This window comes from Ursus americanus, chromosome 11 (assembly GCF_024610735.1).
Source record: "Ursus americanus isolate L20-20 chromosome 11, mUrsAme1.1.p, whole genome shotgun sequence".
NCBI lineage: Eukaryota > Metazoa > Chordata > Mammalia > Carnivora > Ursidae > Ursus > Ursus americanus.
In genome coordinates this window covers 51,230,367-51,246,424 of record NC_142137.1, presented here as the reverse complement: position 1 = coordinate 51,246,424, position 16,058 = coordinate 51,230,367, and the positions used below count along the sequence as shown (strand labels likewise).

General features: G+C 35.8%; 1 protein-coding gene across 5 annotated transcripts in view; it reads left to right on the top strand.

The window, feature by feature from the left end:
• Window positions 1-16,058, top strand: part of REPS1 (RALBP1 associated Eps domain containing 1) — an 81,160-nt gene that overhangs the window by 51,341 nt on the left and 13,761 nt on the right. For 3 of the 5 annotated variants that reach the window (XM_045814702.2, XM_045814701.2, XM_045814699.2), the window contains exons 9-11: window positions 6,140-6,261; window positions 9,626-9,706; window positions 15,468-15,555. In XM_045814702.2, coding sequence (XP_045670658.1) covers window positions 6,140-6,261; window positions 9,626-9,706; window positions 15,468-15,555 — 291 coding nt within the window. The remainder of the gene's footprint in view (window positions 1-6,139; window positions 6,262-9,625; window positions 9,707-15,467; window positions 15,556-16,058) is intronic. The other 2 variants (XM_045814704.2, XM_045814703.2) reach the window with 1 other exon arrangement.

The following is a 16,058-nucleotide window of genomic DNA, read 5'->3' as shown; positions in this document are numbered from 1 at the left end:
CAAGGATAACCCAATAGGGGCTTTAAAAGATTATGGTTTACATATCAGGGGATTCATAATAGTCCTTGGGAATAACTACTGATACTTTTAATTATTTTTTGTAAAAAGGACAAATTTTGTATTTTGTCTTTACAATTGTGCTGTGAAACTCAAAAGCGAAGTGAAGAACATCTGTCTTCCTCTGTTAGAAAGAGAACTCCATGGAAATAAATGGGAGCTTTGTCATCTTGCTCAATATTGTATCTTTATTTACTGTGTTTATGTTTAGGTCCTCTGTAAACGCTCACTGATTGAATTCTTGTTTTTATTAATTTTGCCATCAAATTACACCCCGAAATTGTAACATCTTTTATTCTTTGGTCTTTATACTCATTTTTACAATTTTCTGTGTAAGTTTTGAAAACAAAGCCCTAATTATTTTTCATTATGAAATTCTAGTTATCTCAAGTGGATTAACATTAAGTGGGCTTCTTCCATTTTTAGCTGTACTTGGATAATGAGGACCTCCTGTCTGTAGGTAATAATCTTTAAAGTATAGTAGCTAAGCCAAATAATAGTTCCTATAAAATGCTGACCAGTACTGCAAAAAAAAAAAAAAAAAAAAAAGTCAACAGGCTAGAGTTTAATTAGGATTTTGGGTGAATGCTTTGTTTCTTTCAAACCTTGTTGCACACATTTTTATCTTCACTTAAAAAAAATCCTTGAAAAAAAAAACTGAGAAACTTCTATGTAGAGTGTATGAAGTTCTGCTTACTCAATAAGTTTCCATTTTGTGGAGCGTTGAAAATTAAAATTAATTTTGCAAATAGAATGTAGTTTTTTGATGGATATGATACCATTCAGAACAAAGCATATTTTAAATTCTTTAATTTCTTTTTGAATTTTCATTGCTTATCCCGATCTTTTTTTTTTTTTTTTAAAGATTTTGTTTATTTATTTGAGAGAGAGATAGCGAGTGCATGAGAGAGGGAGAGAGAGAGAGAAAGCACGAGGGTGGGAAGGGGAGAGGAGAGGTAGTGCTTGATTCCCTGCTGAGCAGGGAGCCCAACCCAGGGCTCTGTCTCAGGACCCCGAGATCATGACCTGAGCCCCTGAACCGAAGGCAGATGCTTAACTGAGTGAGCCACCCAGGCACCCCTGCTTATCCCTGTCTTTGGAGTATGAGTGAAAAAGGTACCATTAGTAGTTTTCCTTGAAAACTTAAAATTTATCCACATCTGTTTATTTTTTATTTTAAGAACTTTTTTGGGCAAGCATAGTATTCACATTTCAAGTAAAACTTGTAGTTGCTTTTGCTTTTACAAAGCTGTTAAATGAGTTTGCAACTTTGACTGAGGCTTCCTGATTGAAGAATTCTTCCTAGATGTATTTTGCTACTTGAAAGCAAAATAAGTTTTAAACCATAGGACTTTAGGGAGTGTATATATTTCTATAAGATTAATAATAGCTGGCAGTCATTTTTGAAACAATGCTAGCATGTTCAGGGTAATACTGAAAAAATAAACCTAGAGTAGAGTTGATGCTCTTTAGGAAAGCGGTTGTTCAGGTACACTGTACTAAACTGAATCTGGCAACTTTTCAGAATCTTCGGAGGCCAGAAGGATGAAAACTACTGACGGTGTTATTATTTTATAGTGTGATCCTAAAAATGCAGTTTACACTCTTAATATTGTCATTTCTAACTTTAAATGTAGATTGACAGTATGTCAGTGTGATCACACCGGGTTGTGTCTTCAGACACACTTTTATACATGGAGATAACTTTTTGCATAAAAGCCCTTTCGGGGTTTACGTTAACAAATAATTTAGGCTCATGCTCTTCTTTTTCAGCCCTGATGCTCTGCTGATGTCAGGGGCAGAGCAGAACCATCAGGAGGGAGGCAGGGTTGACACAGTGTTCCAGCAGGAGGCTAGGTTGGAACACTGCATCAGGTAAGAGTAAAACTACACCCCTGCCTCCATAAGGATACAGTCTCAAAGACTAACTTTTGTGGGTGGGCATGAAGCTCTTTGTTGGAGATTATAGGGAGCCAGGTTGAAGGAGGTGCAGTTTATTTACACACCTGGTTCTTTTCCTCGGACTCAAGACTATGAGGACATTACCTTTCTAGAATATAGGTGATTTGTTCTTTTTCTACTACCCTTTGTTGTTGTGTATATGAAGCAGGAAAGAAGCCATGTGTAATTTTGTGAATTTATTCCAGAAATAATCTTTGGATTTTCTAGGACAGTGATTTTTCAAACTTGAAGTCTTAGGACCCTTTTACATTCTTAAAAATTATTGTGGACCACAAAGAGTCTCTGTTTACTAGATCTGTCAATAGTTACCCTGTTTAAAAAAATAGTTACCCTATTAGAAATTAAAACTGATAAATTATATGCTTTATTTTAAAGTAATAATAGTAAACCTTTTACATATTAACATGGATATTTTTAGGAAAATAACGGTTCTCCAAAATTAAAAAAAAAATCATTACAAAAAGGGTGACATTGTTTACATCTTTGCAAATCTCTTCAATATCTCAGTTAATAGAAGATAGCTGGATTCTCATATTTGCTTCTGCATTCAGTTGTTAGGTACGTTATTTTTTTGAAGTGTATCAGGAATTGGCAGACTAAGTGCTGAGAACCAAATCAGTCCCCTTTGTACAGCCCACAAACAGAGTGGTGATAGTTGTGTTGTTCTTAATCACTGGGGGGATAAAACAGTATTTCATGACACATGAAAATTCTATGAAGTTCAAATTTTAGTTTCCATAAATGAAATTTTATTGGAACACAATAAGCTCATTCCTTCCCGAATTATTGATGGCTTCTTTTGCACTGCAACAGTCGAATAGTGGCAGCAGAGACTAGACAGGCAGCCTGCAAAGCCTAAAATATTTGCTTTCTGGCCCTTTGTAGAAAAAGGTTGCCTGTCCCTAGTACACGAAGACGATGTGGCCTCAATGGTAAAAGGGAGGACTGTTTTCAGATAATTACAGATATTCTTTGGTATTACCCCCAAACTCAACAAATGGTAATTTCTTAAAGGTTGATTGCATTGTGAAAGGTGAAACCATATTAATAAACTGTTTATATTGTTACATTAAAATCCATGGGTCTGTCTTGCACTTTGAATACACTTTGAATGAATCTTTTACTCCATGCATGATTTTGTAACATAGTGCATTGACTGTTTGTAAAATACCAGTTCATTGAGTTATACAAATCTTTGAAATGTTGGGACGTTTTATTATAAAATACCAAAAAACAGATTTGTTAATATAACCTATCTTCTCAAAGAAGTATTGGGAAGCTCTTGAGAGTACAGACATAGATATAGATACACATTCCCCAAAATTCTTATTTTTGCTGAAAGCTCAAACTTTGTCATTTATGACAAGTACTGAAGACAGTTGGTTTCCTTAAAATGACAGGCTCACTAAATTCATTTTTGAGAAAATGCCTGCCTAATACCCAAGTCTGAATAATTATAGTTTATCAGCTGTTCTTTCAAGAAAAAAAGTGGCCTGTTCAGCTGACAACTGAATCACACAGGTACCTTTCCTTCAGACAACCATGGTCCTTGATGCGAAGCAGGATGCTTTATATATATTTCCCCATTTTTCCGTACAAAGTATTAAGAAGGTATGTTTTCAGGGTTGAGGTTTAATAAAAATAATTTTTACTGTGATAATTGTGAGCATTCCTCAGTGAAGTTGCCATGCATGTTTGTTTATTTTAACTGGAGTATGTGGGGTGAAGAATAGCACGACTAACATATTTTGGTGCCACTGCCTTGATTGTTGCTGATAAGCCCGCCGTTTTACCCACTCTTGCTTTTGCATCATCATTGTAGGTGCCAGCACAGAAAAAAAGCATTATTATCATTACAAAAACCATTTTGATGTTTCAGACCCCCCCCCCAAAGAGTCTTGGGGACCCTCAGGAGTCCATGAACCACAATTTGAGAACTGCAACTCTAGGAAAATAACTCTTAGCCTAATGATGAAGTGTATTTATTTGGGTAAATAACATTTTACTTCTCAGCCTCAAGAGGCTGGACCCACTGCAACTTTGTACCAGTGAATCAAAGAGGTTTCCGCAATCTACCCCAAACTGAACTGCTCTGAGGTGGCGGGGTACAATCTGATCCTAGATTTGTAAGCAGAAGACAGGAGGATGAAGGTCTGGAAAGCCAGACCAGGGGCCCAGTTTGCCCTAAGGTGACATTTAAAACTTAATTGATACAGTCTGACTTTAAGTAGGTTCTTTTGAAAATTAGTGGTTCTGTATAGTCAATACTATTTTAATTCTGTTTTTCTTCATATGAATATCTGCTTTGGGGGATCGCTTACAGACATTTCTTCATTCACCACCTTCATTTCACTTTCAGTAAGCTAGTCAAATTTATAGCCATTATCTTCCTTTTCTTAACTTCCTTTCCCTTGGTTATCATAGAAAAAAAGCCCATAATTTTCATTCACACTGAAAACCACAAGCTATCCCCATGAGGGTGTTGCTGCTGCTATTTATCATAAATAATTTTTTCATTAGTCTTTCTCTAAGAGCTTTGAGTCTTCATTGAAAATCATCGGAAATGTTGGTTCTATACCACTCTGACACATTTACTGAGAAAGGGATAGGATTGAGAAAAAAGGGCAGCTGTTCTTGATCTTAGAAAACAAAAATTCATCCAGATATGATGCTGGACTGTAAATTAGAACTCGCAGTGTGATAGGACTATAAAGAAGTTATGTCAGGATAAGTATATGGGGGAAATGTTTTGAGATAGACATGCAGCACAAATAGGGCAAAGAGAAATTTTGAGAACTTTTTCAAAATATCAGGTAATTTTTGTTTTAAGAAAATAACAGTAAAGGAGAATGAATTTAAAATGAAGGCGAACTTGAACTCAGATAAATACTTGAGTGCATAGTATGTATTAGGTCCTAGGATGTGTTAAGCACTAAAATGTAAAGAATTTACTTAGGAATAGATTGAAAGGTAAAAACCTTTACACTGCTGAATTATTATATGGCTATCTATTAAGGAATTTTAAGTACAGTGCTAATATTTAATGGCAAATGTCTTTCTTTCTGATGGAGAAACTCAGGTGCTGTTTCATTCAACTTGCCCATGGTCAAACAGTGAGATAGTGATGGATTTTAGAATCATATTTTTGATACAGAGTCTCAAAAGATTAGGTATTCCCCGTTAATTTGGTAATTTATGTGATTTCCAGACTGGGATTGTATTCCAAGCCATGTAAAATTTGGGAAGATTGGATTGAGAATTTAGTTGCGATTAACTTCCTTCTGTTTTTACATTGTAATGTAATAGTACATTGTTATGATAAAAGTTGGCTAATTCACTTTGCTCTTTGCAAAAGAAGATTGGATTGAGAATTCAGTTACCATTACTTCCTTCTGTTTTTACATTGTAATGTAATTGTACGTTGTAATGATAAAAGTTGGCTAATTCACTTTGCTCTTTGCCCACGCCTGGAACTCTTCCTTTCCTTTTGCTGTCTGCCTTGCCAATAGATGCTGCTTTTTGGTAACAGGAGAGATTTGTAGAGAAAATGTGAGTGAATTAGTTATAAATCAGCAGTTCCCAAATTATATTCCAAGGGAATATGGAGGGTTTTGTTTGATTAAAAAAGGTCTGTGTTGGGGAAAAAACTGATTTAAATAAAGTTTATTTGCTCTAGGACATTACAGTATGCATGGGTCCAACAGGGAATTGGACTATCCCCCCACATTTATTTGAACAGAAAGCCTAATTTTTAAAAGCACCTTAATGATTAATATTCCATGAAATACACTTTGGGAACCTGGTATAAGATTATTAGAAAATGATGCAAAGCATGTGCCCTATTGTATTATTGTTATGTGCAACACTCTTTTTTCTATTTATGCCTCACTAGATTTTATTTTCATGGAAAGCTGTGGTTTCAAGTAGACAATAAATAACAGGAATAAGTATTGCCCGATTGTTTGATTGTTAAAATGTTTATTTGGGGAGCATAAGGCAAGGAAAGTCAGACTATAAATTACTACTTGGGAAAATCTTCTGTTAGGTTTTCTTTTATAAGTAAATATTCCTAAACTAAAATATATTGTTTATAGAGAATTTCTCTATTTTTAAATTGCAGATGTTGGGGATCAGCCAGGTGAGGTAGGTTATTCAGGCTCTCCTGCAGAAGCACCTCCAAGCAAGTCTCCGTCAATGCCGTCACTAAACCAGACTTGGCCAGAGTTGAATCAGAGCAGTGAGGTTAGCAGAGCTTCCCTTTTCTTTTACTAACTTAAACTGTTTTAAGGTAAGAAGTTCCAGACAGAGTAATTTCAGCATCTAGCTTTTTTGGTATGCCTGTACAGTTGAGAGAACATACCCAATGTGACTGTGATGAATGTTTATAATTATGTGACTGAGGTTTTCAAAGTACTTTTTCATAATAAATACTATCGTTTGTTTTCCAGCACTCATTCCTGCTAACACCTTTTGAGTTAGATGGGGCAGACACATGAAGGCCCAAAGGGGTGCATATCTTGGCCAAAATATCTCATAGCCAGTGAGGGACTAGAGCTAAGCTTTAAACACAGATACTTTGACATTCAGTCAACTATGGCGCCCACTGTATCACACTGCCTTCTCATTCCTGTAAGCAAGGTATGTGATAATATATTTGGAATCTTAGCATTGGAAGTGGTGTGCGAGAAGTCACTAATCCAGCTTTCCACGTGAAAAATGCACTTTCTACAACCCACGCTATTTATAATAATTTAGTTCTATGCAATACAAAATGGAATGATTTCACTGTTAAATGCAGTCGTTAGAGAAAAGTCATGTAAGACCAAGCACAGCACGCAAAATGGAATCTGAGATGCATACACTGCGCCCCTCTCACTTTGGAACTCCATTATAGAACACAATGGAAGTAGGGCCACTCTGATTAGAAAGAGATTACCTGAGGCCCCCAGGCTGTTAAACCTTACTGCTCTGTAGAACTCCTATTGAAAACCACCGTTCCAGGCCAGTAGAGCAGTTTCCTTCGTGAACAAGTTACTTTTTCCCTTGTAGTTTTTAATATCACCTTTATAGTGCTACAATCTAAAAGCTTGTTGACTTTCAGGGAAAAAATTCTAAGCTTTCTATGCTTTCCATGTATTTTAAAGGCTGAAAAGCACTGGATTAAAGTGACACTAGTTAATTTTGGACAGTTAAAAAGCAGAGAAGTAACTGGCCAGTTTCAAGGACTTGCTGCTGCTTTAGGACGCGTTCACGGATACCCGTGTCTGAGGCATTATAACACATTTATCATAAAACAGCCATTTAAATGTTTTTTTTTTTAGAGGAAAGAGTTAAGCCTTAAAAGAATTTACTAGTAGAGAGCCTTTTAGAGAGTAGGCTCCATTTTCTTGAAATCACTAATTTTTGCTGCATTTATTCATTTGTCATTTTTTAAAAGCACTGTCAGATTAAGAGTATTTATATTCCCTTAATATCAGTTCATAAATAAAAGCAGCTCAATTCTAAAACCCATCTTCATTCTAAGTAAAATTGTAGTGTGATCATTCACGCCGAGGAGTGGAGTCCCTTCCAAATTCTGATTCCAGTAGTTTCATTTTCCCTTAAATATTCCTAGCAAGTTTCATTTTATAGCATTTGCTTAAAAGGTCATGAATGTCATAACTTTTTTTTTTAACTATATGTGGAAAACCAGAATTTTTATAAAAGTAACGTTGATTTTGGGACCTTTCAATAATAATATTTATAAAAAATACCTACTTAGGATATGGAATTTAAATTATATTTTAACTTTCTACCACGAAGCACTAATACTCTTTCAGCAAGTACTTCTTCAGCACCTGCGAATACGGAGGAGGCACTGGGTAACACTAATAATAATCCCTAACATCTATCAAGCTCTTTTGATGTGCCAGCTCTGCTCAGAACGCTCTTTACGTGTATTAACTCCTTAACATCTTCACAACAATCCTATGATCTAGGCATTATTAATCTCGTGTTATAGATGATGAAACTGACACACAGGTTAAGTAACTTGCCTAAGGTCTTACCAAATAACTAGCATTCCGGCAGTCTGGTTGCAGAGCCTGTGCCCTTAGCCATTATACTAAAGTTACAAAGATCAGGGTGTCTCTGCTCTCCAGGTAGCTTACATATAGTCTTACAAAACCAAGTGAAGCCTCATGCCACCAAATAGGATAGGTAGTGCCTTCTTTTTGGCAAAAATCTTTTACATCTAAACTCTTCTCCACAATTAAATAATTAGGATTTAAAAAATTCCTTCACTACCCCTGCAACAGTAATTATTGAAGAAACTAGTTATACTAACATCACGATAAAAGTGAATGATTGTGGGTTTTCTTTAAGAATCACTTTAAATGCATCAGTATTAGGTTGTTGAAAGATTATATTTTTTTTGTAAATAATTTTCATCAACACGTTTGCTAATATTTAATTTCTACATGTCTTCTCAAATTGAATATCACTATTTTAAATAGTAAGTCGAACTTTGAAGCATAAAAATGTATACTTTCCATACTGAGTTATAGAAAGGCTTTTGGTTAATAGAGTAGGTGTGTCTGTGTGTAAACATTTGTATGTATATATTGTATATGTGTAGATGTTTTTCCTTCTTCAGGGGATAACTCATAATTCTTAAGCAAATTTTAATGATATGTAAAATGCAATTTTAATATAAAAATCTTATGCTATTTCACTAAGATCTTCAAAACAAATGGAATTTACTAAAATTAGTACTGACTTGTCACTCCACCTGTTTTAAGAGGTATGATATTTGTGTACCTCTTTTAGAGGAGTAGTATTTCATATCAAAATAAGTCTTCTCTGTGTAACACATACTCAGATGCTTGATTTGCTCTCATGTGGCCGCATTCTGATTTTTCTGGCATGGGGCGGGGGACGGTGCCTGACTGGCGGTTCTGTCTTGTGGTCCAGCATGGCCCTGTGCGTAGCGCTGATTGCAGGGGTTGACTTGCTACAGATTGACATAAGCTCCAACATAGATTAATTCCAAAAATCTTTTCATTTTATCTCAATTATATTTTATTAAATATCTAGACACACGTATAAAATACGTGCACGTCCATAGTAGAATCATCTTTCAGGGGTCGCACTGGCAAGTCACACTGACTTGCTTTGTTTTGACCAAAACTTTGGTACGCAGGATTCGCTAGCATCGTCAAATTGGTACATTATCATTAGAATTTTGGAAGAAGGATTTGAAGTAATTCTTTCTCTAGTCAAGACAAACCCCTTTACATTTTTACTTTGTTGCCATTAATACCATTTAGACTCTGTTCCTATATTATGTTTTGAGTTTTAATTCTGTGAGACTTGGAATCTCTTCCACTGAGATTGTGATAAATTGTTATTATACGTTTGAGGGTGAAGCTGCTCACCTTACATTATAAGATGAGCCAGCATAGATAAGTATAAAATGTTTGTGGAAAAATAGAAATTATGGAATTTTGTCAGGCCTTTGAAACACAACTTGCAGTGCAACCTCTGAATTACTTTGCTAAATCTTCTCCAATGATCTTTTACTCCATCTTTCTCATCATGCTGACTTGTCTCTCCTCTGTCTGTTCAGCAGTGGGAGACATTTAGTGAACGCTCTTCAAGCTCACAAACTCTGACCCAATTTGATTCTAACATTGCACCAGCTGATCCTGTAAGTCAATCACTTAGCTTGCTTGTTTGAAATTAATTTTATTAACCCAAATTTCCATTCATTATGGTATTTAGCTGATATGCATGATTGAGTGGAGTGCTTAGAGGAAAATGGTGGCAGGCTTTTCAATTTTTGTGTGCTTAATGGTGGAAAGAACATTTTTTTAAATCATTTTTTTGTGTTTTCTAGTTATTTTGATGAGAGAAAACTGTATGTTTTTAAATTCTAGTATATGTGTCTAAGGAAGCATTTTGTGAAAATTGATTTAGCTGACCTTGTTTTCATTTGCTAACTAAGTGTATGTTCTAGTAAACATACTGTGTATCTCAGTGCAGTGACACTTAGTAAATACTATTTTATTTGTATGCTTACACATCATGTAATACGTACTTTGTATGTAAATATGCAATGTCATCTTTCATTTTAACAGTCTAGATGGAATGGCTTTGACTTAATTAATATGTTGAGTTCTGTTAAAGAGAATCAAGTTCAGCAAAAAAATAGAGTTGTTGGTCACAGATTCCCATTGTGCAAGGGAGCCTGTGTCTTGTCTTCCTGTGGCTTACTGTGTTGCTTTGAAAATGCTACAAAGTTCACATCCTGATTTAAAAAAATAAATTCTATTCCCACGGAATTCATTTCATATAGGCCCTACCCATCCCTCAAATTATTTGAAAACTTCAGAACCTTAGCTATTAATCATTCTCACTCTTCACTCCTGCTTTTCCTTTTATTTTTTTCTCTTAAAAAGGAGGACAGGCTAATAGGCACCTTTCAGAAAGAAAAGAGGAAGTAAGTAGGAAGGGAAGAAGAGAGTAAGGGTAAGATTTAAAAAAAAAAAAAGAGTGAAAAGATACAGAGAAAGTGACACAAGGCATTCTTTTTAGATGTTTCTGATCAAAGAGCCATTAATTTTGAATCAAGTATAGTAATGCCTTATTTGATGTGGACTTGGGAGAAATGGTGTGTAAAGATAGTAGTTCATCTTTAGTAGTTTAAATTAATGGATCTTTCCTGTGCTTTATAATTTTAAAGAGTTGATATCTGTGAAGTAGGATGCTGTTACGTTGAATTCAAAACAGATAAAGTGTGAACTGTTTTAAGTGCCTGTTTCATAGTTTATTAATTATTTATGGACCAATTAGTATGTAGATCATCTGTGCCCATTACTTTTCTTATTGCTATTTTGAAGGCATTAATCTTGGTTTCAACCTGAAAATTGAGGAATAAAAAAACAAAACATGATTTCTGCTTCTCATTAGTGGTTTTAATTAAGGTCTCTTGGGAAGTGACAGGTGCTATAAGCTAGAAGAAAGTTTACCTTTGCTCTAAGGTTTATTTCTCCGTATTATTCTTATCTCTTACTTACATAGTCAAGTTAATTTTGATTAAAATACTTAGTAAAAGTGCTTTATTGGAAAGGCAAGTTTGATGTAGGAATACAGAATTGCTCTGTTTTATTCTCCAACCCTTAAGAGCTGGTGAAAATAATCATTCATAGTATTATGATTTTTTTTGTCAGGCCAGAAAAGAGCATTATATGTAAAAACATAGAACATAGAAAAAACATAGAAAAAAATTGACTCACGACTGGCAGGAAATGCCAGGAAGTATTTGACTTCATCATAGTGATGTTCTTGTAACCTCTTAGAAAAAATATCCAAATTTGTGAATTCTAGCTCTAGTGTTTATTTATTTATAAGATTTTATTTATTTATTTGACAGAGAGAGAGACAGCCAGCAAGAGAGGGAACACAAGCAGGGGGAGCGGGAGAGGAAGAAGCAGGCTCTCAGCAGAGAAGCCTGACGTGGGGCTCTACCCCAGAACGCCGGGATCAGGCTCTGAGCCGAAGGCAGACGCTTAATGACTGAGCCACCCAGGCGCCCCTAGCTCTAGTGTTTAAAAGGATATGGCTCAGTACTTTCTTCCGTTATCTCGTTATCTCTAGTGTGGCAGGAGGCTGTAGGAAATTAAAAATGGTTAATTGCTATTTTGAACCTGAATTTAGATCTCTAAACGTGATGATAAAGTTGGCAGTCTTAAATATTTATACCTAGAAAGGTACCTAGAAATACCTTTTTTCTTTTATGGTGATAAACTTAAATCTTAACTTTTGCTCCCCAACTAGTGATCTCACTTCAAACTTGCCAGTAAGAGAATGCCCTGCTTCCATTGAGAATCTAAGTTCTTATCCTTCATTTAATACTTACCTGGCAAATTGCCTTCTGCAGAACACAGCCTGTACTCATAATCCCAAATGATCCTTTGCAAGTCTTCTATAAATAATTACAAGTGAGTAAATAAGGTCCATACAGGTTAGAAGAGAATCACCTAAAGAAAAGTGCCACTACAGTTCTAATATCAATTTACATATCTTACAGTGTTGAAAATATTTAATGGAATATTTTTAAAAAGCTAAAATTTGGTAATTAGCTATTTGATCAGTAAAGTGAAAGTCTGTAAAAAGCTCCACACTTCTCTGTAGCACTTAGAAACATCTATATCACACAGCGCAGTGACCTCACATGCAAACTGAGATGAATAATTGTTAGGCTCCGAGAATTGTAATGAAATTGAGTTTGTGATATCTCATTTCTAGAAACTTGATTGCTTTTGTTGAATTGCTTATCGTTAATAGCCTCTGGTAGAATCTGCTTCTGCTACTAGATTCTAGACTGATGAGAAGTGTAATGCAGTAGTCTTTGCCATGATTTATGCCTGATCTGGAGTGCTATAGAACTTCTGAGGAATTCAGAGTATAAAAAGGAAATTAATTTGATTACTGATTATGGCCAGCCAACTCACCTGGTTTGGTGGAGCCCCCTTTTTAGGTGCCTGTGATATTCTGTAGGAGTATAAAAATGTCAAAAAATTCTACTCTTAAGTAGACCATAGCTTAATCATGATAAGTTGATGGTTGTAATATAACTGATTGTGATAATTCTATATAGCTGTGAACAAAATTGTGGGCAGAGAACTGTGGGCTAACTCAGCCCAGTGTATTTGGCAAAGTTTTCACAAACGAGATTATGTTTGTATGCTGAGTTTTGAAAGAAACTATGAATTGGCAGAAGTGGACAAGGGCATTCCAAGCAGAGAGAATATCATAGGCAGGATCTGTTGAGTGTGCTGAGAGTATAGAGTAGACATGTGGATGGGGGATGATGGGGCTAAGGAGTGTGGTTGAAACCAGACTGGGAAGATCTTTGTGTGCTAGACCAAGGATCTGAACTTAATCCATAGACCTGAGGAACCAGCCAGGAGTACCATGACAAGATGGGGGTGAGAGAGAGGCAGTTGGGAAAGATTACTCAGGCAACAAACAATGTGAAGGATTGATAGGATCAAGAGAGAGCAAGATGATGAGTGACACAGAAATGGAAAGTAGAGGGGCTGGACTCAGGATAATGGGTTTTAAGGCAAGTAGAAAATACAGTAGATGAGCATAATACATTCACAAAAGTGTACATAAAATGAGATGCCCAAATATATGACATAAATGTGCCATGAGTGATCAGGAATGGGTTTCCTAAAGGTGATGAGGTGATTTGAATAGCTGGAAGAAACTGGGCAGAGCCTGCTCCAGTCAGTCTTATACTTTTTTCTCTATTTTTAAATTAATGGATGCTAATTTGGAGCATCTGATGGCTCAGGACTCAGAAGCGTATCGGCATTCATGATTCTTCATTTGGTTGTCGAAATGCTTAGAGTCACAGCTCTGTATCCTACTGCAAATCACAATCACAAATGGAGCTTCTGATATGTATACTAGTTGGAGGTTAGGCCTGTCATCTGAGTAAAGCTCTGCAAGGAATTGCCTTGTCCTGCTAGCAGCCAGATCTGCTGGACCAAAACTGGTTGCAGGCTCACAGCATCCAGCGGTTGCATGTCTAGTAGGTGATACAGAATTGATTTGCTGGCACAGAAACTTACGCACATTATTTGGAGAATGAATAGAACATGCATGATTTTCTTTTCTTAGAGTCATTATCATGCCTTTCTTGTATTGTACTGGAAATATATGAAAAGGTTACTTAATAGTTCCAACTGTCACAAGTTTTATATATCTGATTTTATCCACACAGAGAATATATATTCGATGAATATTATGAGTTAAAACATCTAATGATTTTTTTTGCATGTTTTTTCCTAGCTTGTTTTGGGTTTGGAATAAGAATTTATTGTCTCATGAGTCATCATTTTTTTCTCCTTTGATCTTACCTTATAAGGTTAAATTCTGATTCTTATGGCATTTATTTCTGCCACTAAAATTGTGAGTTAAGAAAGTAGTAGTTATTCCTAAAGCCGTGGTTTTTATAACCGTAAATACAACAAAGAACATCTTAAGTGTATTGTTAAAAATATTTTCCTGAGAGTAACTCATTATTTTGTGAGAAATCTAAACTTTTGTCCAGCTATAATATTCATCTTTATAACCGTAATTTTAGAGTTATAGGGGAAATGTTAGAGCTCTGTCCACAGTCTCACTGGTGTGGGGGCAGAAAATTACTGTGAATGGATCTATCAGTATAATTGCAACAAAGAATTTGTTATAAATTGGTTGAATGTAGGGATTATGAGAGTAAGCCAGGGAGACCTGTCAAACAAGAGACAGTATGTTGGAACTTCCTCTAGCAGAGGCTTGGTTACCTGGTACTGTCAACCAAAAATGGTGTCTGACTTAAACTGAAAAGTCATTACCTTCACACTGAATTATAAACATAACTCATAACTAGATATTCGAAATGTAGGAATCTCAAGGTCAGTCTTTAGCAGCAGCGCATACAAAATATGAACTGATGCCTCATTGAAGGAGCGGAGCCCTCTTAGCAGTACTAATCTATCGCTCTTAAACCAGATGCTTGATCCTAGTTTGGTGCCTCTGCTGTGGGTCTCAGCTCCCAGGGCCAGCCCCACCCGTGGCCCCAGGTGCACCTTCCTCATTTTGTTCTCTTTCTGAGAGGCTTTACTTCGTCCTCTCTTCTTACTTCGCTGTTTGCATTCTTTTCAAAAAGTCTGGACTGCCAGTTTCCTTACTCCTCTAACTAGACTTGCCACTCATGAGGTTTAGGGATATCAGATGTATTCCAGTCGGGAAAAGGTTTAAGAAAAATACTGGAATGTTAAGAGTAGGAGTCTTAATTTATGCCTCTCTAAAAATGCATGCCTTTGTGGAAGTTTTAAACAGCTCTGTAGAACTAATCTGTAGAAACTATGTATCATGCCAACCGCTATGATATAGCAAGCACTATTACTTTTGTTTTATATAGGAAAAAGTAAATGTCAGGTTTTTTTTTTCAGCAGTTTAAGGAAAAAGAATTCAGTCTGTTAGTCTTTGGGTTCTCATGAAATAGTTTACTTTAACCTCAAAGGTTTAGATTTGTATAGTTTCATGTGCTCGCTTCGGCAGCACGTATACTAAAATTGGAAGATTTGTATAATTTCGTGAGATCATCTCACCCTTTGCCTTTGAATATTGTCTTCAACTGTAGGTAGTTTTAGAGGTCTTTTTTCACTGAAATCTTTAACCACTCAAAAGTTAAAATGTACTTTTTATAAAAGAAATCAGATTATTAGGCACACATAGTGAACTTGATTTTTTACATGTAATTCTAAAACTTCTAATTAAGAAGTTTATTTTCGTGCTTGCCTTAGCATAAATAAGAAAGTCTATTTAAAGTATTGTTAGTTTTTATTATTTCATGGTATCAGCTTGGCATTTTTAATGCAAAGTCTGTATTTCCTCCCATTTGTCTCTAGGATACCGCTATTGTTCATCCAGTTCCCATTCGTATGACTCCAAGCAAAATCCACATGCAGGAAATGGAACTGAAAAGAACTGGCAGTGGTAAGGAAGCTGTTGCTGGCTTGTATTTTAGATTAGTGTCAAACCGAAATACACAAATAATTATTCTTTGATGGCTCAGATTTCTTTCATACTTGTTTATTTTTTAACTGTACTTTCTACAAGTATACGTACATATGTATGCTGGTATTTATTGTTCAATTTATATTACAGTTTCAAAAGGGAAACTGTTGAGGGGCGCCTGAATGGTTCAGTCGGTTGGGCACCCGACTCTTGATTTTGGCTCAGGTCATGATCTCAGGGTCCTGGGATCCAGCCCTGTGTCGGCCTCCAAGCTCAGTGGGGAGTCTGCTTGAGGATTCTCTCTCTCTCTCTCTCTCTCTCTGCATCCCTCCCCATTCTCCTGCAGGAGTTCTGTCTCTCCCTCTCTCAAATACATAAATAAATCTTTTTAAAAATTTTAAGAAAAGGGAAACTGTTGTATTTATGTTACAAAGTTTTAAAATAAGGACACTTGGAAAGGCGGCTTTTCTAATACCTTGTGG